The following is a 26,230-nucleotide window of genomic DNA, read 5'->3' as shown; positions in this document are numbered from 1 at the left end:
AACTAAAGATTCGGCTCACATTGTTGCTAAGGAATTGGCTGATCTTTGCATCTCTGTTCCAAGCACAAACGACGACGAGTGGGCTTTTTAGGTCATCAAGGGATTTGGTGAATGAGAGGGCTTAGGAAAAGTCCTTTAGATTTCTATAGCTGTCAGTGTTCTGTTTTATTAGGTGTAGTACTCCATCTCGAGTGATTCTCAGTAAAGTGTCATGCCAGTTTACGCTCCCTTCTCTTTGTTTTGGGAAGGATGTGGCTTGTTAAGGCATTCTCTTGCTCCATCTTTCTAAGAGCTCTTTTGTTTTGTGCTTCTCTATTCTGTTGGATCTTTTTCTGTCACTTGCTGAAGAATTTCTTTACTCCCCTGTTCGGTTTGAGAGGGGTGTTGGTGGTACCAAACCTGCCACAATCACATATGCACATACAACATGCATCCGATAGTAGAAACAAACACATGCACACACTGTCACCAAGTTGTAAATACTCCAAGTCAAAGTTCCATCTGACCATTTTATTTGATCATAATTATAGAGTTCTCCATTTATTAGCACTGCCCTGCAGGCAGTGCTCTCCTGACACTCTTTTCCACACGTGTCCCTCCACTTGTTTTAGGCCACATTTGGCCACTTTCTATTCTCGTGCTCTCTCTCTCTCTCATACCATGGCGAGCCTGTGGGAGAGAGTGCAATCTTACAAATATTTGGGGATAGGGCTCAGTGGACTAGGTTTCACGATGATCCATGCGGGTACGGCACGACTCACACGAGGACAGGGTGCTCTGGCCCGACTAGAGAGGCGATGCTTCCAGGCACACTTCTAGGACCCCCCGACGAAGGGTTGGCTCTTTGACACGCTGGTGAGACAGACTGCCATGTACGCAGCACCTTTCTAGGGGAGTGAAATTTCAGCGACTGAGTGGAAGAGATTTGAGAGGCTACAGGTGACCATGGGATCCATGATGATTTGGAGTAAACCCTCAGTCCCCCATTAGATTATACAGGCAGAGTTCGCCATGACCCCTCTCCAGGTTGATGCCATCTTTCAAACAATGACGTTCCTCCACAGAGGTTGGGCCTTACCTCAGTGGACACTACCGAGGTTAGCATTAAAGTCCTCCAGGCGACTAGTAGAGAGTGGTGTTGACACGACATGGCATGCACGGATATCCACGTGGTTTGGTAGTCACGGCATTTAGATGGACAGACTTCCCCCCTTTTAGTATAGTCTGGACACACCACTGGAGATGATCCAATGGGATGAGATCAACCGTATCATACTCCATACATCTAGGACTTGGGAAGGAGAGGAGTTCTCCACCAAGATCCAGTTCTACCATGATCACTTCTTGAGGATCTCAGAGCACGGTCTTGTCATCAGACCTCAGTATCTCGAGGACAGGAGAGTTTCACATGCACTGAGGATTGCCATTGGTTAGTTACGAGTCTCATCACATTAGCTGCAGATTGAGGCAGGGAGAGCTGCAGGCATACCCAAAGAGCAGAGGACTTGCACACTATGCCAGATGGAGGAGATCGAGATGGAGGAGCATTTTCTATGTGTCTGCCCAGTCTACTATGAGATCCGAGGACGATATCATTGCCTCTTTCAGGAGGGACATGGTTTTGGTCCACTCACACGACTGATACATTTTCACGATCAGGTCTGTGTTGGGCTCTACCTACTTGAGATGCGTCAACAGAGACACACTGATGCGACAGGCCATAGAGTAGCATGGATTGATTATCACATACTTTTGTTACAGACTTCTATGCATTTGAGTCAACTGTGGGTGTGGCTGAGGGACAGGAGCTTGATGAGATGAGAGCATCATGGATCAGCATTAGGAGTGTCCACCACGATGCGGCCAAATGAGATGTGCGACACGGAGAGAGACCAGACCACGCACAATCGAGGTGAGGTCTATCTCAGCCCTTCTCAGAGGTGACCGCCAGAGACGAGGCATCACCCTTGACATCGCCTACCGGATCTAAAGATCAAGGAGACCACGCCCTCCCCCCATCGTGAGACAGCTTGACAGACACAAATACGAGAGCTTCTCACATCTCATCAGAGTGCCACCAGGTTACCTGGATATGTGGAACTTGAGCATGTCCTAGGAGTGCTAGCCCTGAGCACCTGACACTCTTTTGTTACTTTGCTACTCTAGTATTTTGTTCACTCATTTAGCGCTTTAGCCTTAGCTTTGAGTTTTCAGCAAGGGTTTTAGTGAGCCCTTTGCTTTAGCACTTTAGCTTTAGCTTTCAGTTTTTAGTTTTCAGCAAGGGTCTTAGTGAACCCTTTGCTTCAGCCCTCAGTGGCTTATATGAGACACCTTTTGGATTTGCACTTTGTCTCATCGGCCCACCAGGCCTCTTGCAGACGTTAATACATCTTTCTTTCTTTCTTTCTCTCTCTCTCTTTCTTCCCAAATCAAATTGTCCCTCTAAGGGTAGTGCTTACGAGTACTTGTACTCGCTTGTTTAATTATGGTCAATTGTATTGACTTCGGTCAAAGTTACTTAACTTTGGATAAGTAAGCCTAACCTTGGTCACGGAGACTTGGCTCACACCACTTGGCGTTAGCCGAGGAGGGTTGACTCTGGTTAACTAGGTTATTATTCCCGACCCTAGTTGGAGACTCTTGGCTCTAATTAAGTCGCCACGACCTACGGTGAAAGCCCCTTAATTACCGTCAAGAGGGTTGACCTCGCCGCTCGGTCAACCAGAGTATTCTTTATGTTATGTGCGCACATGCTTAGTGGGGATGCCCACAGTGACTTAGGAATACTCTAGAGTCTTGCAAAAGCGCTAACATTTAATTGGCGCCATGGTGGTATGTTTCATTAAATGGCTGCAGGTACCAAGAGGGGTAAAACTTCTCACGTAGGATTTTGAACAGCCTCTGTGCTGAATTTTGTACTGAGATTCCTCTCAAGTAATAAAGACTTTCGGAGGGGTCCAGCCCGACTATTGTCCTGGGCCCTAGTGTTTGTGTTGTGTGTATGAGAGAGAGAGAGAGAGAGAGAGAGAGAGAGAGAGAGAAAGAGAGAGAGAATTTATTAAAGTCTTCGGAAGACCGATGGGTCTATGAGACGGTGAAAATCCTGATACAAACGAGCTGAGAGGGTGGAGCTACTAAACGAGCATCCACACCAATGTAGAATGCAAAAAATGCAAAATGATAGTACTAAGTACAACATAGTCATGTCAGTGGTCGACTACGTTGATTGCAAAAAAGATAGAGCACTATACTGCCTTTATAACCAATGCAATCTCTCCCATATTGAGTACTCACCCCTACCCCAAACACGAGACACCATAGGCTCCCTCGACCCTGAAAGTCTTCATCCCGGACAAGTTCAAAGCAAAACACATCATCCAAAAGAGGTCCTGTTGGTGGCAATGGCAGATTAATCCACTCTTCTTCTCTCACATATGCTAAGACTGTCCAAATATGATCATGTACTTCAGAGTATCAAATTTCTACATATACATCATTACCAAATTTAATGCTCTGCACAGACGGGCCCAATTCCAAGATCAAGTACATGAATATACAGTTTCCTGTTTCTTTTCCCTTTAATATTTATATCCGCTCATCAAACTCAACATCTGTACAAAGACTCATCCAGAGAATTTTTTTTGGGAGGTCTTCCATTGCTGGTAACACAACACCCTGCCACTCCTCATCATTTACATACAACAGTAGGTGCCACACACCTTGTGCTTTAAAGTTGAGAATTTCTTCATACTGAAAGTTCCAGCTGAAGCACACTGTATCATACTGTGATTCTCTCTCTAAACAAAAATACATTTTTTATTTTTTACATTTCCTCCAGTAACTCCTCTACTGGTATCACTCTATCTGCTTCCACAAAAATATTTACAGAATCAAACCCCACACTCAAATCACTCTGATATAATATCTACCCTCTAGAAGTCTCTTTTTTAAAAAAAGTTCTTAGAAAAATTCATATTTTGGTATGATATCTATCTCATAAAACAGATCTCTTGGCCACTGGCTCCTGGGAAACTCCAATCCTGCAACTACCTCGTCCGTTATCTGTAGAATAAGAACCCACCGCTCCACTGTAACTTCATTGAATATTACTTCATACTGCACATGTCGTGGTATAATAATAGCCTCCACCCTGTGGCTCATCTCAAACACCAAAAACATTTTCCTAATTACATCAGTGTTATCAGTCTTTTCAGCCCTTCCCTGGCCTAGAAGACTCCCTGGTTGGACACCTGTAGAACTCCCTCTGGCTGGAAAATGACTGCACCCACCAGTTTCTGCTGCCTCTGGCTTCCCTGAGTGCAAACTGAGCTCCCCTTAAGCAAAATCTCAAGGCCGCCCTCAAAGTTGCCAACTCATGTACGCCCTACAATTCTGCCATTCGTCTCCTTCACGTGAAGATCACTGCTTCACAGCTTCTCTCCTTTCATGGGGCACCCAGAGCCCACTCATAGCTGCTCCCTTCTTCACAGGGCACCTCGATGTCCCAAATTCTTCCAGCCTGCATAGTAGAGACCACCCATATCCCGAAGTTTTAGCAGCAACAGCTCTCGACCAATTCCAACCCGATCCAAGCTCACGTACTTCTCACAGCCTCTCTTTTTCATGGAGCTACTGTCTTTTGTCACCTCAAGATCCTCTTAACCTGCAAAGGGAGACGCCTTATCCAAAGCTCCCACTCAAAGCCACTATCCCATCTCAGGATCTCCATGCCCGCATGGTCATCATCCCGTAGCTACAAAGCTCTCTCTCAAAACAAACTGCCCGCTACCCAGTCACGTACAAGTCCACTCACAAGTGTCGCCCCTTTAAACCTTGATACAGTGATAGCTATCTCACAGCTACTATCCTCATTCTAGAGCTCCGGCCTCCCATCAAAACTGAAATCCTTGCGGCCCGCATAGTAGGGACGCCTTCTTCACAAAATCAAGAAATGCACTGCGTACTCTCTGTCGTTCACAATCCTATGCATCGCTCTGAACCTCCAACCTCCTAGAGTATCCTAGAGCTCACGCAGCTCACGTAACTCCTTCCAAAACCCATCCAGCTTGCAAAATGGCGATGTCTCTCTTTCCTGTGATCATAGAAGCCTCCCGACTTCTTCTGTGCACACGGAACACATGCTTTCTACGTCTCAGGAGATCCAATCGAAGTAAAGTAGAGACCCTGGCTCTTGCAAGGCTCTCCCACTGCCCATCCTTCCAACAAGCTCCTCCTTGCACGACGATCCCTCCAACAGCTCACTGTTGCGCCCACCGTCACCAAGCTCTCCCTCCGTCGTTCCAGATCCTCCCAAAGCTCTCCTCCTCCCTCTTGTCTCCTCCAACCCGCAGTCGCCATCTCCTCCTATACAAGAAGCTCCCCCCCCAATCCAAAGTACTCTCCCTCTGTCGTTGAGACGCCCTCCACAATCTAGAAGCTCTCAACTTCATCACCTTCCAAAACAAGATCCCAAAGCCGCCCTTCTTGTTGTTAACTTATGTACCTGCCAGCTCGTCATCCAGAAGCTCTCTTCCTCATCACGTAGCATGCATGGCCTCCTCCTCTGAAAATTAGCCACGTCATGCTTTCCTTTTTACCACTCTTCCACTCTCGTTTCAAACCTTAGACCAAGGCCATTAATGCCTATATCCCAACCTTAGGCACACCACATTTGCACATAACCTTCAAGCAACATTTTATGCTTATTTCCATAGGCTATCACATATGATGAACCCAATCCCAACACACGGTGGATTTACATGACACCCACAATACAGAAAATGCTCATGCCACTATACACATATGACTCGGGACAACCATGAAGAACACATGTCATCCCTCAACTCTAAAACACCATCACACTCTGGATACCCATGATCTGGAGATCTGGTACAACCACATTGCATTTCATCATTTCCCAAGAGTCCCTGCAAACATATCTACAATCTCAAGAAAATATCTACATCAGTGTAGAGTCTTTTATGAGAGTGTCCATAACTCAAAGCCACCACCAACTAGCTATGTACATAGCTATGCATCTGCCCATTAGCATGCAGCAAGTGAAAAACATACTACATTTTTATCCACACAACGTATCAATCTCATCATCATCATCATCAGGACATCAGGGTGGATGAGGCAATGGAGGCATGACATCGACGATAGAGTGTTGTTGGCTGCTCACGGGTGTGACCCTGTGACGTCTCCTGGTCATAGCTTGCGCCTAACAAGGGCTACAGCAACATCCTTCGGCCGGGCTCTGACTCTGAACAGAGAGGGGATATCCGCAAGTGTTATATGTGTGTCAACCCTTTGTTTGAGCTATCGAGTCACTGGCTCTGTCTCACAATCACGTTGATGTCTCGTATCTTGGGGGTCCGTGTGATTTGACAGAAAGAACCCCGTGATAGAGGTCTGAGAGGAATCTGCCAAGGAAGAAGTCTGCTCCTATCTCCGTGATCGAAGCAACTTCTTGTGGTGCCTGACTACCTCATGAATGAAGGCCACCAAGCATCTCTGGTCTGGATATTAGAAAAACCCGGATAAAACCCAAGGCTATCTCTAAACAGGCAGTAGAAACACCCTTGGATCTCATAGTAAACAGGACACCTGAAGATGAAGTGCTCCTTCGTGTCAACCTCATGTATGTCACATAATGTGCATATGCGCCTCTCGGGGTTGGCCCTCTACTCTGCTACTCTAATACGAAGTCTATGTGAAGAGACCCGAAACTGCCCAATAGAGATCCTTAGTAAGTGGGGTAAGTATATTTGCTTGGTGGGTCAATGAAACCCTCCTCTGTGATATGTAGTAGTGATCTCAATGGAAGCTGAGCTTCACTGGAAGCTCGCTCGGTCCCAGCTAAGTCCGGAATGTGTGTAGCTGTAAGAGATCCTCACGGATGAACCTGGTTGACCTCCTGTGACAGGAGGAGAGAAAACAAAGCGTTCATATTGTAGAGTCCCAATCGCTCAAACCATCTGTCTGTGCGTGCATACCAGCATCTCTGGTCACCTCCTGCTGAAAGAGCCATAGAGGAGGACAATGCTAGCCATGGTAGTCTGCTGCGTGCCCAAAAGTGTAATCCCTGTACTCCTTGACTCGATACAGATACGTGATGACTTGAAATACCGCATCTAGCTATAATGGAGATGACCCAAACTCAGCCTGAATGATCTGGTGAATCGGCAATAGAGTCTTGTTGGCCACTCACAAGTGCAACCCTGTGACGTCGATTGCATAAAAGATAGAGCACTATACTGCCTTTATAACTACTGCAACCTCTTCCATATACTCACCCCTACTCCAAACACAAGGCACCACAATCTCTCTCAACCCAAATCCACCAACCCTCATCACCACACCCAGTAGACATCTTCAAACAGTTCACCAACACACTACAGGAAGAGAAGAACCATATACAAAAGACAAACTTTATTCTAGTTCATATTCATTACATAAAACCAACCAATAGATTTCTTCAGGCATATCATCTTCTGCAGGCCACTCCACATGAGCTCACTCTTCATCTATTACAAACAACACCAGTGGCCACATGCCATCATTCATCCATTTCTAAGTCTACATTCAGGACAAGATACATGATCTGTATGCTCTCTAAATTCTGATTTCTAGACCAGCCCAATGTCAGACCAGCCCTCTTTTCCTCCTGTCTCCTCCACTGGAAGTTCTTCCAGACTGAGGCAAATGCTGCTGATTTGCTGCAGCCACTTAATCAGCTCAGAAAACACACTTTTCCTTCCTACTTTAGCTCTGATTCACCTCAAAATCACTTCCAGGGCAGTAGCAATCACAACTATCAAAACAGTTTCCTGATTTCCAGCAAGCATCCACCCTGAAAAGTCTCCTACTGGCACCCTCTTCTCAAAAATCAGCAAAAGCCCACTTCTACTGGCAAAATCCAGTAAAAAACCAACCGTACATGCATTTTCCTACACCCAGGTAGTGAATTTCAGCAAATTCTTCCTCCTAGCAAAAACGTTTTTGCTTGTAGCTCTCAGTATCAGCAAAAAAACAGCACACTGAACCTCTTCTTCAAGTCACCTACCTCTAGACAGCAATTCCAGTCCACTGGAATGCTTTTCTCCAGGTCGCCCTCCTCCCAGACACAGGAAACACCTATTCCAGAAATCGCCCTGCTTCTCTGCACCCTGTAGCATCATATTCTGGCACTTCTTCACGATGAAATTGAAGCCCTCACTTGGGAACTGGCTGCCCACCACTCTCCTTCAGAGAAAACAGCAGCCCTCTTCCAAAATTCACCTTTCCCGCGACAGAATTGATCTCCCAGCATGCCCTGCAGCACCAGCTCAGCATCCATAGCTCCAGCAAGTCACCTGCAGTCTTCACAGCTCCTCCAGGACCAACCAAGCGACCTCCAGAATGGCTCTCTCTCTGGCTCCCCAGAATCCCTCCGCGAGTTCCTCCCCTTATGGTTCTCCCTTGTGTGGTTCCCCAACACTGCAGCCTCCTTTGAGTGCCCACGCTCCCTTCACGAACTCACAGTTGCGCTCCCCCAGCTAGCCAAGGAGCTCCTCTTCCAGCTTCTCTTCATTGCTGTCATCCCATGTGCCTGCCAGCTCGTCGACGAGAAGCATCCTTTCCTTCTACGTAGCATGCATGGCCTCCTTCCTTATAAATTAGCCACGTCATGCTTCCTTTTTTACCACTCTTCCACCTTGCCTCAAAAACATTACACCGAGACCATTGATGCCCAAAATCCCATCCTTTAACACACCAATGCATGCCACAAGCGCTTAGCATCTAATTGCCCACCGACCATCCACATATGATGAACACAATCCCGACTCAATGAAAACAAGGCATTCAAAAAAAAACTCATGCTTTCATGCACATATGGCTCAGGACAACCATGAAGAGTACATGTAATCCCTCAACAAAACACCATCACACTTTGGATGCCATGCTCTGGAGTGCCTGCTACAACCACACTGCTTTTCATCATCTCCCAGAAGTCCCTGTAGAAGTATCTACCATCTCAAGAAAGTATACCATCAGTGTGGAGTCCTTCATGAGAGTGTCCATAGCTCAAAGCCACCACCAACTAGCTATGTACATAGCTATGCACCTACCCATCAGCATGCAACAAGTGAAAAACATTTTTTTCATTTTTGTCCCCACAACGTCTCCTAGTCATAGCTCTGTGCCTAACAAGGGCTACAGTAACCCCTATTAGCCAGGCTCTGACTCTAAACAGGGAGGGGATATCCCCAAGTGTAATCTGCGCGTCAACCCTCTGTTTGAGCTATCGAGTCACTGGCTCTGCAGAGGTCACTGTCATGTTGAGGCCTCGTCTCGTGGGGGTCCATGTGATCTGGTTGAAAGAACTCCGTGATAGAGCTCTGAGAGGGATCAGTCAAGGAAGAAGTCTGCTCCTGTTTCCGTGATCTAAGTATCCTCTCGCAGTGCCTGAGTATCTCATGAATAAAGCCTGCCAATTCTCCGTGTCAACCTCCTGCATGCCACATAATGTGCATATGCACCTCTCCCTGGGTAGGTGCTCTCCTCTGCCGCTCTCGATACGAAGTCTATGTGAAGGGACCCGAAACTACCCAATAGAGATCCTCAGTGAGTGGGATAGGTAGATCTGTGTATATCCTGGTGGGTCAATGAAACCCTACTTTGTGATATGTAAGCAGTGATCTCTCTAGAAGCTAAGCTTCACTGGGAGTTCGCTCGGTCCCAACCAGGTCCGGAATGTGTGTAGCTGTAAGAGATTCTCACGGATAACCTGGTTGACCTCGTAAGATAGGACAGGAGAAAACGGAGCGTCCATGCTGTACTGGAAGGGAGGGAGTCTATGCATGTGGAGCCCCAGTCACTCAAACCATCTCTCTATGCGTGCATACCAGCATCTCTGGTCCCCTCCTGCTGAAAGTGCCATAGAGGAGGACAATGCTAGCCATGGTAGCCTGCTGCATCCAGAAGTGTAATCCCCATACTCCCTGACTCTATACAGATACGTGATGACCTTAAACGCAGCATCTAGTTGTAGTAGGGATGACCCAAACTCACTCTGAATGATCCGGTGAGCAACGGATGGCTTACCGTGAATCATTCGTGATAACATGAGAACCTGTAGCTACTCCACACGAGCCCACTCTGTATCCGACAAGTCTGGCCCCCAGCAAGGGCTGCCATACATCGCCGCAAAACGGACCAAGGAGTCAAAAAGCAGTCCCTTGGTCCGTGGATCCTGAAAGTGCGAGCGAAAGCACTGCCTCTCTAGTCTGGCCATTGAAGTGTATCCTCTACCCAAGCGTGCCTGCATCGCAAGTCTCATAGTGAAGATGGGTCCGGAGAAGACAACCCCAAGATATGTGTATGATGAAACTATCTCAACAGGTGACCCATCAAATGTGAACTGCTCCTGGTGCATGACGGCTCGAGATGTATTGAAGATCATAACCTTGGTTTTACCCAGGTTGACCTTCAAATCATGAGACTCACAAAAGGACTGTAGTGCGTCAAGGTGTCTCTAGAGCCCCTCTGCTAAGGAAGACAAAAGAGCCACGTCATCTCCATAAAGCAATATCTTGATCAATGTGCTAGCAAGAGAGCAACCAACCCCCCTGTGTCTACATCACTGTCTCAAGCTTGTCAATGTAGAGGCCAAACAGGGGAGGTGATAAGGACACCCTTGTTTGATCCCAATAGTGCTCATGATCTCGTATGTCACCCAGATCCTGCCCGGACTTTGCCTGAGACTCTCTCGTAAAGTACCATGACAGCCTAAATGATCTCTTGGTCATAACCCAAATCCTATAGACACCATATGAGGTGGGCTCTCAAAACTATGTCAAATGCCTAGCGGGAATCCACAAAGCAACAATAAACCCTCTGCTTCTGTGCCCTTGCCTCGTCGATGATACACCTGATTGTGAGAATGTGATCCATGGTTCCATGATCACGCTGGAATCTAGCCTGCTGTCATGCTGCTCTAAGTCCTCGACACTCCGCAAATATGCTGACCTCAGAATCAAGCATTGATGCATAAATCCTTGACATGACATGTTCAATCATAATGGTCCTGTAATTGTCTGGGCTCATGGGATCCCCTGCCTTGTGGATTTGGGGGGGGGGGGGGGGGGGGGGGAGAGAGAGAGAGAGAGAGAGAAGTAGAAGTAGAATTTTATTATTGTCCTCGGGGGGCCAAAAATGCCCATGGGACCTAATCCTCAGTACAAAAATCTCCTCCACTGTGGAGGGGTCAAGAATTTTCAAGTTCTTGACGGTACAAAAAAAGACGAGTGACAAAAGATCCCAATGTTGCCGGAGAGGCAGTGGAGAGAACTGACGAGATCTGAGTGGTGTCTACCACTATCTGCTGATAGTCGTCTCTGATGTGTGCATATTGGAGGCAGTGTAGGGCTATAAGTGCCTCTGTCTCCCTAACTACTTGCACACATCTATAGCTTTGCATACTACTGTAGCACCACGATCCATCCATGTCTAATATCACATAAACAAACAAGCAGCCCGACAGATTCGTGCAACATCCTTGAAGTATGAGCATGTTTCCTTTCACACACTGCACACGCATTCAAACAACGTCCCATTGTGACCGTTGTCTATTTCTTTTCGTGAGGCAACCGCTGTTACTTCTGCTGTTGGACCCGCTGCAGCTCCATCTTTTTCCTCCTTTCTAGACCAGAAGAAACATCCATAGAACAACTGAATCTTGGCTGTAGCATGATTCGGAGCATCATTTTTTTGTACAAACTGATTGGCTAACATGTTGTGGGAGCTATTCAAAGACATACCATATAGAAATACTCTAGTTTGCGAATTAGAATCCTGATCGTGTCTTTGCATGGACTTATTGCTACCACACCTTCCAAAATCAAGCCAAGTGTTGGCTGAGTCTCCATTGATTTGATTGCCTATTCCACGACGAGAGACGCTGAAAACACATCCGTCTCAGCTCCCCCTGTGCCACCTCTCCCCACTGCTGCGGGAACAAATGCCGCTGCTGCGACAGTGGATCGGATCTTGCCTCCTCCCGTGCATCCCTTCAAGCGACCAACCTCGCATTTCGTTTTAAGAAGGATCATTGGCCTCACCCCTCGCTTGCTAGCCTCCGAGAGGCGGTGAAGAAGCATGTGGAAGACGGTCGAATCTCCTGCAAATCACAAAATCTACAAACTCTGACATGTCGCGGCACATTAGCCAAGCTCCTGTCTCTATTGCCAAGGTATGTGACTGTGTGAGAAATCTGGCAATATTCCTGCGATAGAGAAGAGGTATGGGAGTACTGATGTATGGCTGAGCAGGGGCATCTGGTGTCATGAAAGATAACCAGCATAAAGGATTTATTTGATCTCGATAGTATTCTCCTCTTTTCTGCTGTCAACCATTGGGTTTGTAGAGTGTATAGTAGGGACAACTGAAATTTTTGCATTTTGATCTTTTCAAGGGGCATAGTCAGGTATGATTCCACTTTCTCGACTCCTTCAAGTCCACAAGCCTCTACGAGCTACAAACGAGCGTCCTCGACTCCTAGTCGATGGCAGGAGTCTGCTGAACCATTTCCTTATATCTGTCCCCCATCCTATACAGATGATCTTGCTTTTATGATTATTCTGAAGTTTCATACTAGCAGTCCATGCTCTATGTGGCAATCTTTCTTTTGGCATTTGTTGTACTTCCACTAGGTACTGCATCAGTTTGATCAGTGCATGGAATTCAATTGGCCGCCTGCCCGTTTCCAATAAGAGGACTGAATAAGGGGTAGTTGCCTTGACTCCTAGATGTCTTCGTAGGAAAGCTTTCTGCATTTTTTCGATCTCATTCCATGTGGAGAGAGAGATGCTGCCCCCCTATACTAAGACTCCATATAACACTGTTTGAACCACATATGCATCAAACAACATATTCCGAATCTTCCAGTTCGGGGTGTCAGTGTGCCTACAGTTGTTTTCAAATTGATAGTACTTCCCCCAACCTGTATCCAGCCTTCTTTGTGCACATTGCCACCATCTGTGATCCGCTGGTATGTCGATTCCCTGTCAATTCCCAAAGATTTAAAGGTATCGACATATTCAATGGGCTGCCCCTCAAAGCTTATAACCGGGGGATGTTCAGGTCGGGTGGTGCATACTGCCATCATTTTGGTTTTGGCAGTGTTAACTTACAGCCCACTTTCTGTGCAAAAGACCTGTAGTACCTGTAATAGTTGATGCATGGAGTCAGGGTCATTAGCGAAAAGAACCACATCATCTGCATATAGGAGCAATAGTATTGTCCATAGCCCAAGCTTGGGCCCTTGTATCCCTTCTTCTGCTGCAAATTCATTAATCAGTTCTTCTAGCTTGTCAATGCATATTCCAAACAGTGTGGGTGAAAGAGGCCAACCTTGTTTCGCCCCCATATTACTTTGGAAGGCGATTGACAGTCCATGTTCTTGCCTGAGTCTGCATGATACCTTCTCGTATATGCGAGAGATGCCTACCCTTAGTGCCAGAGGGACTCCGAGGTCTTGCATTCTTTTCCATAGGCCACCTCTTGGGACTGTATCAAATGCCTTCTTGAAATCTACAAAGCAACACATAAGAGTTTCTCCTTTGAGCCTGCTCTCATCCATGAGTACTCTTAATGTGACCAGGTGATCTGCAATTCTATGTTCTTTACGGAAGCTTGCTTGGCCAATGGCCCTCTTCTTGGCCTCTTCAGTCCAATCGCTGATTTTTGCCTCAAGCACTGTGCTAAAAAGTTTAACTAGTGAGGAACTGACCATTATAGTCCTGTAATTGGCGACTGAATTTTTGTCTCCTCCTTTGAATAGAGGCTGAACCCAATTCTCTTGCCAATCTGGAGGGAAGCCATGATGTAAAGCGTTTGTCAGTATGTGGGATAGCCATTGTCATGGCCTGTCTTCTGTCCATTTGAAGAGTTCAGCACACATGTGCATGTGGTTAGAGGCCTTGCCATTTGCCATCTTTTTCAACCCTGCTTCAACATCCTCAAAAGTGAAAGGGCTGGCTGAAGCATATGACATTGTTTCATTTCCCATTTCCGTGGCATTGGCATGATTATAAAGCTTGGTGACATACTCCAGCATTTCCTCATTAGAGATATTGCTCATTACCTTTTTCATCTGGCCCTTAGCCTGTTTCCACTCCTTTCTAGGATTCTTGATGAATGTAAGCCCTTTCTAAAATGTAATTTCTTTTCTTCTTCCTCGTGAGGGCATTGTATTGCTTTTCCTTTTGTCTGTAGAGGTTAATATCAGAAATATGTTTCAGCTCACTGCTTAGTTGCTTGCATTCATCATCATACCATTTCTTGTGGGGCAGCCCTTTATGTCTCTTCTTTCTGTCCTGGGAAATTTCTCCAAAAACCTGCGTTGCAATGTCAAGGTGCATATAAAGCTGTTGGTCTGACTCGGGAGTCAAAGAGGAGGGATTTCATGTGTAGATGCAGAAAGTGTGTCTGGAAACAATGTCTCCAATTTCTCTAGTGATGCATGTCCTTTGGCTAACCTAGCCTGAGCCAGCGGTTCCATGATGAACCAAGATCCTCTAAAAGGGTATCCTAGGTTCACACACCCTGTGACAATCTCGACCTGTACCCTTAGAGGAGATGGGCATCACTAGTGTTAAAGATCATAATCTTGGTCTTGCCAAGAATGACCTCCATGTCTTGGTTGTCACAGAATGCCTATAAGGCCACCACATAAACTTGTAGACGTATTGTTGTGTCTGAGATCAAGACAACATCATTTGCATAAAGCAAGAGAGAGACCAGAGTCTTGGCTAGTGGCAAACCACTTCCTCCCAAAAAAGTCCACAAAGGATGTTAGCTCATCAATGTAAAGACCGAAGAGCATGGGGACAATGGGCATTCCTACTTCACGCCGATGGTGCTACTCACATGCATGTGACCCTCTCATAAAGTGCCATGACTACCCAAATAACATCATTTGAAATCCCCAACGCTCAAGATCATGAGATGAGAAGAGCCCATGGGACTGAGTCAAATGCCTTGCAGAAGCAACAATAACTCTCTCTGCCCACTCAGACTGTTGACTAATGTGCATCTCCGATGCTGATCCATATACCTTGGCCATCAAATGGCCTACCATGATGTGTATCATTGCTCTTGCATTCCACAAACATTGGGAGGTTCATCAGCTGGACATTAAGACCGCCGAGGTCTATGTCACTCAGCCACCTGGCTTTAAGCAGAAAGGTTCTGAAAATCAGGTATGCCAGCTGAAAAAGGTCCTTTATGGGGCATGATATGCCAAGATACATGCATATTTGACATACAGAGGCTACTCTTTATGTCCGAAGAGTGCTATAGAATTTTTAATTCTCATTATTTATGTGGATGACATGCTTGTCACTAGGCCAAATATGGGAAAAATTGCAGATTTCAAGGCTGATTTGCAGAAATCATTTGTAATGATAGACATGGGCTCATTGCACTATTACTTGGGCATCCATTTTGCATATGTTGAGGGGGTTATAATGATGAGTCACTCCAAGTACATTGGACAGCTCTTAGACCACTTCTAGTTCGAGGATTGCAAGCCAGTTTCTACACCATTGGAGTCTAGGTTCTAAACATGGGAGTGCCCCATTTAATGCCACCTTTATCAGCAGGCTGTGGGCTGCCTCATTTATTTATGTCATACCCGGCCTAATCTTCAATATGCCATCTCCCAGTTGAGCATATACATGCACAAGCCCAACACACAGCATTAGCAAGCAGTTAAGGGGTCAAAACTCTCAATGCCTCTTTCCCCCGCACGATCACCAAATGTTGGACAGTCTTTTTTCCTGATTCCAAGTTGACTGACTATTCGGCGAGGACCAGGATGAATGTTGGTATGTTCCACTTCCAGTACCCGAGTTCTCTCAGATGTGCCCGAGAAAAGGGAAAAACAAAGTGCAACCCTCGATCCAAAGGTGCCAAGAAAGATAGAACCACTCAATATGATTAATATGCTAAAGGCATCTAAGGAGAGGAAAGGTGGAGTCAAGGTAAAATCAGACCTACATGGGCTTAAGTATGGCAGGGCCACCACCGCTCATCATGAGTTTTTGTCGAATTGGGGATCTAGACTAAACTGAGTTAAGGTTCCAGTAGGATCCCTCAATGCAGAGAAATAATTGCCAAACATGGGACACAAAAGGCCAATGACCTTGTGTTTGTGTGTGCAATCTTTTGTTTGCATACAGCCCCTGAGGATTTCATTGGATGGAAACATTGTGAATTCTTCATAAAACGGCGAAGGAACATTGAAACAATTAACGACACTTTGGGCACACTGCACTCCAGTTGGCTTGAGGAAGTGGTATTGATGCAAATCCTTGTGCTTATCTCAAGGGCATGCACTCTTTGAAACTTATTTTCTTGATATGGCTGTTATGCGATGCCTTTCTCCTCTGTTGAAGTATGCTTTGCAACTAGGTTGTCCTTAACAATTCAATTCATCGATTTTGGGACAAATGATCTAGGCTTGTTTGTAGGGCTTCCTCTTATCCATTCATATGTTGGACTGCTACCCCCCATTGGGACTAAGAAAGCAAAGTCGTCTCCAAGTATGGGTTGATCAAGCATTGCTTTGGTACTAGGACTGTAATCCTTAAAGACCTGGAAGGGAATGAATCACAAAATCTGTTCAATGGAATGAAGATCAAGCAGTTTTGGTTGGAAGCATAATTTGTTGCAGTGGAGGGACCCACAATAATCAACCGAATGGGCACAACTCTTGCAAATGGCCCTTTCACGTCAAATCAAGAGTAATGGCATGAGTATACAAAGTCAAGCGTGAAGGAGGCACCAAATCTAACAAAGAATCTTCAAGAGTGGTCATTAAATGCAATTTATACCAGAAAACAATGGAATATCATGATCAAGAGGGTGCTGTGAGTGGAAGGGACAATGAGCTAGCAAGAAAAGGGCAGATGCCAGCCAATTTGCACCCACTCCATCTACCATGAAGCCTCTAAATTTTGGCAAAGGGAACCTATTTCTTTATTACTTGCTCGTTAAGGAGCTGCCAAAACTTTATCTATGCACCTTTGCCTTCGATCTTGAACTCACAAGTAGCAATTGTTAGGAGCTCTCTGATGAATGGGCCACAAACATGGGCACCCATGGTAGACCATCACTTCACCCTGTGGACATGACCAAAATGCACCCATTGTTGTCCCAAGTTACCATCTGGCCTCATTTTGTTCACCAAATCACAAGTCCCGATCTTGGACCAATAGTAGATTGAAGACATGTGGCTGGTAATCATCTAAGAGTTGTCCAGGAAAGAGGATACTTTGCAGAAATGGATATCTACAACGTCGTTTTAAATCTAGCAATGAATCTAGCCCGCAATCCATGCCTTCTATTCCATGAATCCTTCTTCTTTGCGACAATGGTGTAATAGTGTCAAGAACCTGTTGAAAAGCAAGCTCATCCAACTCTTTTGTGGCCTCTTCTTTTTCAGCAATCAGCATTTTCATAACAACATCCTTTGCAACACCAACTTCGATGTTCTTTGAACTCCAACTTCAAGGCTTCTAATGTGAAGGATAGTGTATTTGTTGATGGGTCAAATGACATCGCATTCCCTAGGATTTCCCCGTTTCCATAACCCAAGGGGTCGGCGTTCCGTTGGCATGCACATTCCCTACTAGAAATTTTTAGACTACAACCTTATCCCCCTAGCTTCCCAACAATTATTCCTTTCCCTATGAGAAGAAGCAACCTCCTGCTCATGCAAAGATCTTGCCCAATGTCCAGTAGACTTTGCAATCTATCTCAAATCTCTTCTTTCTGATTAAGCTTTCCTGCTCTCTCTAAGGAGAACGCTAGAGCCATTATTTGATTTTTAGGACTTTGACCACCACCCACAGGCTATTGCCCACATGTGTGGACTGACTCCAATAGAATAAATAACCATAATTCTTTTGTGTTATTTCATGGCGAGTTGCATAATCCCTTGGACAAAAAACAAGGGAAAAAAGTTACAAAACCCATCAATTCAACAAGCATGCGACAACTACCTGATGGGAGCACATGCAACCGCCACCTAATGACAGGAGACACTGTACATGCCTCCAAGTGTACATACCTCCACAACTGCAAGGAGAAACTAGAATAGGAGCTTTTGCATGCTCGCATTCAGTAAGAACTGCTTGGGCAGCCTAAAAGGGGATGCTTATTTCTCCCAGCGTGTAGCTCAATAATATTCCTTCATGATGTAGACTGGAATGCAAGTAAAACAACCGCTACTTGGGCATTTATGGAGCCTTCTCCAACACCAATCCTCCGTTTCGTCAAAGGATGCATGGCTATTGTGAAAAGGTTGTGGACAACCCAGCAATATCACAAAACCTGCAAGAAGTCACTCTTCAGCCTGAGGTGCTGGTAGTTGCCACGTTCCAGAGCTTGCAATACTCTACTAAAGCTTCACAAACCTGCCTAAAGAATTGTTGGGGGGGCAACGAGGGAGGAGGAGAAAGGAGGGCAGGGGATATTTGAGCTGTGTACTGTATGATTCAAATCCAATAGATTCAAATTTGAAAGGCTCATTTGTTTTGCAATTCAGATAAAGGCTCCCTTCAAGCATATTGCATTTTTCTATTTTTACTTTGACTGACTAACAATTTGGTCTTTGCAAACATTATCAAACAGAATTTCCTTCTTTCACAAGACAATGATCCATTTCCTTACTGTTGAAAAGACAACTTTTAAGAGACTTGACTTATATACAAAGTCAGAAATCACAGTCTAACATATGTTCACATAATCGACAGCTTCCAACCAACACAGGTTCAGATCACAGATGGAAATCGCTAAAAGTACGTCATTAATGCTCTTGTTCTCAAGCAAGAGATGCTGTAAGAGACATCCATTCCCGTACCATGTTTGATACCAGAATAGCCAGATTTGTAAGCATTACATTGAATATTATTTATAGAGAATGGATGCCATAGTTCTCATACATTGTATGCTGTACATAGGCCTTTACCACGTCCCCCATGTATCCTCTGCAATCAATTGAGAGTTCTAGAAATCACAGTCCAACATAGGTTCAGATTGTAGACAACAATTGCTAGAAGTATGCCATTAACCTGTAAGAGACCATCCATTCCCGTACCATATTTGACACTGGAAAAGAAAATTGCAAGCATTACATTGAATATTATTTATAGTGAGTGGATGCCATAGTTCTCATGCAAGATATTCTGTACACAGGCCTTTACTACATTCCCTACGTATCCTCTGCAATCAACTGAGAGTTCTAGCTTTCTTGTATTGACATACTTTGGTTATAAGTTTATGAAATACACTGTAATTATAACAGACGCATTAACATTACAAAATTAGAGTGACAAAGGAAGATGGAAGAACCTTGCTGCATTGTTGATAGTCCAAAGAAAGCACTCCTGTATAGCTTTTATTAAAGCAAGCTCATCCTTCATAGTCATATGACATCCTGTGTGGCCTTCCCATAAATTAAGAAACAGCTCTTTAAGAAACCCGTCAGCAGGTTTTATTATGTGGGGGGGAATCAAGCAAAGAAGAGGTAGTACACATGGGTAGGATATCTCTGCAGAGCCATATGTTGCATGGCGTAAGAAAGCCCACAACCTTGGTAGTACAAATTTGCGAACAGAGACTGCATCCCAAACCTGAGGATATTGTCGACTGACTAGCAGCACCATATCCCACATGGCTGAATGACATGACGGATCTTTATCTGAAAATGATCCAAGAATAATGCCACCAACAGTCTCCATGTCCCGCCCATTAAATACTGCGGTGACATTTTGAGCAAATGCAGAAAGTGCTTGATAAGATGCAGAACGAATTTGAAAGCTTTTTGACTTTGCATAGTCCCGGAAAAACTTATGGTTCAAACACAAATTTGCTGCCATAGTTTCAACTTCATTTCTCCTTCCATCATTTTCTTCCCCAAAGATGCTTGTGTCACCATGGTCAAAGGATCCAATTGCTGAGGACCCTTTTTTTTTCACTAAAATCACGTCCAAGAAGGCTGCCAATGCAAGAAGAGTAGAAGAAATCACCTAACACAAACGAAGCCTAAGATCAGCATCAGAACTAAACCAACTTAAGCTTTCAGCAGCAGATCAAATTCTATAAACAGTGCTGCAGGTATGTCAACTCATTTGAATCGACAATGGACTATAATAAGTATGTTGGGACCAAGTAGCAGGTTTTTTGTCAATACAGCAGAGCTTCATTGAGACTAGTAGTATACTTGGCTACAAGCTCAAAGTAGAGAAACGAGAAAACATGTAGTACCAGTTTTCCATATTCCAGACATTCAAACCTTCCATGTCAATATGGCCTGCAGCTGAAGTAGCAAAGAAAGCTCTTTCATTTAGCATTTTACACTACAACCAGACTCTTAAAAAGCCAATGGCACAATATAGCCTTCTTTCATTTCTGTTGGGAAAGCAACTTCCTTCCAGATATATGGAGGCCCAATCTTTGGTATAAACATGACAAGAACTGATTTCTGTCTTGCATCTAGAATCGAAATTGAACGCTCCCTGCAGACAAGCTTAACACACAGAACCCGAGTGTTATACAGACAGTTACAATGTGCACTTTATGGAGATTACACCATGCCTGCAATGCACATCAGCAGAAACAATCTTTGACCAGTATAGTTCACACATGAAAGAGAGAGACAACGTGCATCCTAATATGCACAGCCCAAACAGGCTGAAAACTGAAGCTCAACCACAGATACAACCACCATCTCCTCTACTAGATTTCAGTAGCCTTCCTTGCACAACTCCTGAGATGGGAGGTGAAGGAACAATGTGCTCAGTCTCAAGTGATGAAGACGTGTGCCACGTGTGATTGTGATGGGGAGTGGAGGAGCAACCTGTGATGGACGTGGTGACAAATCAACCGACCCTACTGCCAACTGACAAATGACTCATGTGGATGGACCTTTACACATGGCTGCTGCCACGTCACCTGTTGCCTTCATTCATGGCTGTTCTCCCACACAAACAACATGCCAAGTGGGCCGTGTGCCACATTACCATCTCAGGTGAAGGGAATCAGGTAGTGTGCCTCATCATTGTCCCTGGAGATCCTAAGGGACCTATGGTTGGGTGGTGATGCACTAGCCCACACCAGATGTGTCCTAGTGTTTGAGTATTGACATTTTGCAGGTATACTTGGAGTTAGAGTGGATCCCAAAACTCCAAAGTTAGTAGAGACTAACTTTGAGGAGATCCTTCATTTGGTATCAGAGAATACTCTGTCTCCAACACATGTATGTTTGCTCGATGCTACTAGAGCTAAAATTAGTAACAATCTGTAGAGAGAATTCGTATAGAGAAGAACATAAAAGTAGAAGAGACCATGTAGAACTTCAACTCATGATGTGTCGATTTGCTGTTTTGGACAGCCATTGCATGTGGTAGAATAGTCATCTTGTTTGTTGCGGACTTGCATAGCTAGCAGCTAGATGTCTTAAAGTTTTGCAGAGCACCTCTAACCGCGTCCCCATACAGCTGAACGCAGCTGTCAGTACTTGCTCCACTACTCTCCGTACCTGCTTCCCGTCTGCTGTGTCCGTACACCCGTGCTTGCCATACAGCTTGCCTCCGCTCGTCCGTACAACTGTACAACAGATTGCCGTACAGTTCATGCTGCTCACCATACAGTCCTGCTCTCTTTTTGCAGGTCCAACCCATGCACATTTGTATAGGCATTGCTAAGTGCATTGCACGGGTGCCATTTTTTCGCTGGAGAAATTTGCAGGCAGATTTGACAAGAAATTGCTACAGTGCAGTGAGCAGTGCTTGGCTGATTTTTTTGGGCAGAAGTACTTTGCATTTGGGCTAGTATTTGGCTTGGATTCAAGCAATTTTTGGGGGCAGATTTGAGCATTGGGCATTTTGAAAAATTTGGGGCTTTTCCTGTATTTGCCCCAATTTCACCCTGCAAATTGGGGCTTTTGGTCTTGGACACCAATTTTGCAAGATTTGGGGCTTTTGGACATTTTGTAGGTGTTTTGCAGGCAGATTTAGCAGAATTTCAGTTGGGCTTATGCTTTTGGGCTGTTGCATTTTGAGCCTTTGATTGGCTAATTTTTTGAGCAGTGGGCAGCTTGCATCTATATCCCAGAAGGGATTTTTGTTGTGCACCTCTAGATCCCATAAGCACTTGTGCACCTAGGAGAACCTTGGATATAAAGCACTATTGAGCCCTCCACAGTCTATCCCTCTTGGGACTTTTTGGGGGGTTGTGGAGCTTTGTGGGTGGCTATGGGACGGGACTGGTGGGGACGACCCGACTCACATGCAAGTGCCACTTGGCATTTGCGTGCTAAACATGGTATCAGAGCAGGTTTTGGCGGCGATTGTCGCGTTTGTTGACACATGGCAAGCTACGCAATTTCTAAAACATCGACACCTAGGTCTTTGTGCTTGTGCAGAGGTGTCGTGATCTGTACGGCTGGGCATTGAGTACGACTCACCGTGGAGTGCCATGATTCGCGGTGATCTTGAAGTGCGGCATCATTGACTGCGTGGTCTTTGAGGCACTTTGGGCAACTTGGATTTGTTGACCCCGAGCAGTTTGTCCACGTGTCTTGATTTGATCAGTGCTTGGATTTAAAGCTTCAGGGTTTGTCCATAGGGGGGTGTTGGAGGTAATGGCCTTCACCCTCGCATACACGGACAAGGAGGCCGAGCGCTACTGACACATGTACATGGGGATGGTGCATCCCCCAAGCACTTGTGCCTCTAGGAGAACCTTGGATATAAAGCATTGTTGAGGCCTCCACAGTCTATCCCTTCCCGAGACTTTTTGGGGGGCTGTGAAGCTTTGTCGGCGGCTATGGGGCGAGACTGGGGACCCCACATCCAGCTCACATCCAGGTGCCATGTGGCACGCTCTGCATGCTAACAACCTAGGTGGTCCATGCTTTGAGAAGAGTCTACTAGTGTGCCCCGTCCCTATCTCTATGATCTAAGTAAGGGCTCTCAGTGCCTGACCATCTCATGAATGTAAGCGGCCAAACAAAGAGGGATAGAATCTCGGAGCTGTCTCTGAAGAGACAGAAGTAGCACCGTCAGATCTCATAGTACATTGGGCATCTGAAAATGAAATGCTCCACTGACTCAATCTCATGTAGACCACACAAGGTGCATATGCGCCTCGCCCTACGTAATCCCTCAGCTCAGCCATTCTCGATGCGGAGTCGATGCAAAGACACTTGAAGCTGCCCAATAGCAATTCTCAGTGAATGGGGAAGATGCACCCAACTATATCCTAGGGGTCAATAAAGACCTCTAAAATGTGTAGGCAGTGATCTCTCTAGAAGTGGCTTCATCGGGAATTCACTTACTTCCAACTCAGTCCGGAATGTGTGTAGCTGCAGGAGGTCCTCACGTATGACATGGTTAACCTCATGATACCGAAGTGGGAGAAATTGTGCGTCAATGCTATACTGGAAGGGAGGAAGTCTATCCATCTAGAGCCCTAATCTCTCAAACCATCTATCGGCAAGTGCATACTAGTATCTTTGGTCACCCATAGCTGCTAGGGCCATAGATAGGGATACTACTAGCCATGGTAATCTACAACATCTTGAAGTGCAGTCTCCGTACCCTCTGACACACCATAGATATATGATGACCTGAAATGCTGCGTCAAGCTATAGCGGGGATGATCCGAACTCAACCTGGATGATCTGATGGGGAATCGAGGGCTTACTGCGAATCATCCATGATTGCATAAGAACCTGTACACACTCCACTCGAGCCCACTCAGCATCTGAAAGATCCGGCCCCCAACTTATCTTCAGAGGAAAGCATGCCCTTATGTCAGGCTCAATTCTCTCTTCAATCTAATGATCGCAGAAAGCTTGCTAAATGGGAAACTCGATCCAGACAACGGGCATTTTTGGATAAAGGCTGCTCTTCCAAGCAATTTTTTAAGAGTTTACACTACAAAAGACAGGCTGCCAATATCTGTCGGATCTGGATGCCTAATGGTTCTTGGTCAACATCTCATTCAGAGCTTGCTGATTTATGTGTGCAGCACTTCTCCACTCATTTTGGGCATCTGGATACTCTTTCTCTTCAGGTTGTGTCTGCACGTCAGCTTCTTTTGCAGCATGTTCATCCAATTCTGTCTGATCCTCACGCTTTGGAACTTGAACATCCCTTAATTGTCTGATGCACTGAGATCCTGTGGCAGATGGAAATCTCTAGGATGGGATGGTCTCACTGTTGAATTTTGTCTTGCATTCTGGGATCTTCTTACCTTGCTGCAAATGGTAAATACAGCATGGCAAAATCAGCAAATGCCTTTGTCATGGAAAAAGGGTCTTCTCAAGCTGATTCCAAAAAAGCAGCTATGTGATTCACTGGGTGATAGGAGGCCAATCACACTCATGCCAGTCATTTACAAGATCATTGCCAAAATGGTGGTTGATCGGATTAAAGGTTATTTGCATGATGGGTTGCATGCCTCCCAATATGGCTTTGTTCCACATCGCCATATCACAGATAACATTGCCAATGCTTATATTGGGATTGAATATGCCAAAGACATGCAGCAAGATGTTCTACTCTTGCAGGTAGATATTGCAAAAGCCTTTAACACAGTTCAATGGGATTTCATCTCGCAAACTATGCGAGATGCCCTCTCAGTGCTTTACTGTATGCCATTGCTACTCATCCTATACTGCAATATATTGATCATCTTGTGGCTATAGGATCACTTCATGGCTTGGAATTGGATGCTAATCGCAGCATGGTTGCTCAAGCTTATGCTGATGATTCTTTCTTTACCCCGAAGAATACGCCCCATGATCTTGGTGCCTTGATGCAGGCCCTCTCTATTTATGGTTTGGCAGCTGGTCTTCATGTTAATTTTCAGAAGTCTAAGCTGCTCCCTTTGCATTCCAAAGACTGGCATAGTCTATTATGGCCCGGGGATATCATTCCACCCACTCAGTTTGTTCGTCATCTTGGTTACCCTTTGGGGTGGGAACTCACTCGCCGACAACAAACTGATTGGGTTTTGGCTAAGCTTCGCAAAAAGCTTGAGTATTGGAAACTGGCAACCTGGCCTTTGCACGTTCGTCTTCGAATAGTGCAGTCCATCCTTGTGGCATATATTCAATTTTACTTGCCATTGATCATGTTCACTAAGGCAGATCTTACATCTTTCATGTATGTCTTTATGGAACTCTTCTGGCGATCCAAACATGGCAGAAAAAGTCTCAGGCTGCTTTCGATGCATCACATTTGTGCTCCCAAGATGCATGGTGGATTGAACATCACGGATATTCATGTGCATATTCTTGCCCACAGGGGAAAAATGTTGCTGTAATTTCTGCAAGGTGATCAGCCTTGGGCTCTTATGATTAGGACTCTAGTCACTCATATCAGTATTTCTGCATTTGGTCATTGGCAACTCGATCACTGGGATTTCTTTTTTGGCTGCACTAATGGCACTTTGCCTAGATGCCCTTTTGTCTCCCGCTTGCTTCTTGACTGGAAGCATGTTCTTTCTCATCTGGAATGGAATGGACGGCAATCCTTGCTTGGGAATTCTTTGAGAGCTGAAAGCATTCACTGGTCGAAAGTCTTTCAGCCTCCCTTGGCTTTACACGAACCTCGACGTTCCTACTTTGTCTCGTTTAAAGGCATCACCTCGGTTGCTAATGTTATAGATGATGCTGGTACTGTGCTCCCCTTTTCTCTAGCAGCCACTACATATGGATTGGGCTCTCATTATCGTCCTTTGTGGCGACAAATTACTTCTATGCTTTCGCCCTTTGTTCCGATTCCTCCTTTGGAACTCTAGGACCGACTGGAAGATTGGACTTTGACTTCTCCAGGGTCCTCTTCTCGTCCTTTGACGCTATCTCAGATTACTGTACCTGCATTGTATAAAATCCTTTTGCCTCAACCTTGGGTTTCAGAGAGAGGTGATTCTGTTTGGCGAATGCATCGCCCAACCAAGTGGTGGAGGAAAAGATTACAGCAACTTTGGGCCTATAAAGTACCGCTTCGGCAACAGGTTTTCTTTTGGCGAGTACTTTTGGGAGTGTTTCCATTTGGACAGCTATTAGCTCATTGACACATTGCTCCTGCACTTTGCCATAGATGTTTTGCTTCTTCGGAGATTGTGCCTCACTTATTTTGGCATTGTCCGTGCTCTCGTGAGTTTTTTG

At 45.3% G+C, this 26,230-nt stretch overlaps 1 protein-coding gene across 2 annotated transcripts in view; it reads right to left on the bottom strand.

Moving 5' to 3' along the window:
* Window positions 1-26,230, bottom strand: part of LOC147902677 (HEAT/U-box domain-containing protein) — a 167,833-nt gene that overhangs the window by 58,675 nt on the left and 82,928 nt on the right. For both annotated transcript variants that reach the window (XM_087373689.1, XM_087373690.1), the window contains exon 8: window positions 19,402-20,078. In XM_087373689.1, the coding sequence (XP_087229815.1) occupies window positions 19,402-20,078 (677 nt within the window). The remainder of the gene's footprint in view (window positions 1-19,401; window positions 20,079-26,230) is intronic.

This window comes from Dipteris shenzhenensis, chromosome 4, assembly GCF_047967505.1.
Source record: "Dipteris shenzhenensis isolate YYH24624 ecotype China chromosome 4, Dip_SZ_1.0, whole genome shotgun sequence".
Taxonomy (NCBI): domain Eukaryota; kingdom Viridiplantae; phylum Streptophyta; class Polypodiopsida; order Gleicheniales; family Dipteridaceae; genus Dipteris; species Dipteris shenzhenensis.
This window is presented reverse-complemented; position numbering and strand designations above follow the sequence as displayed.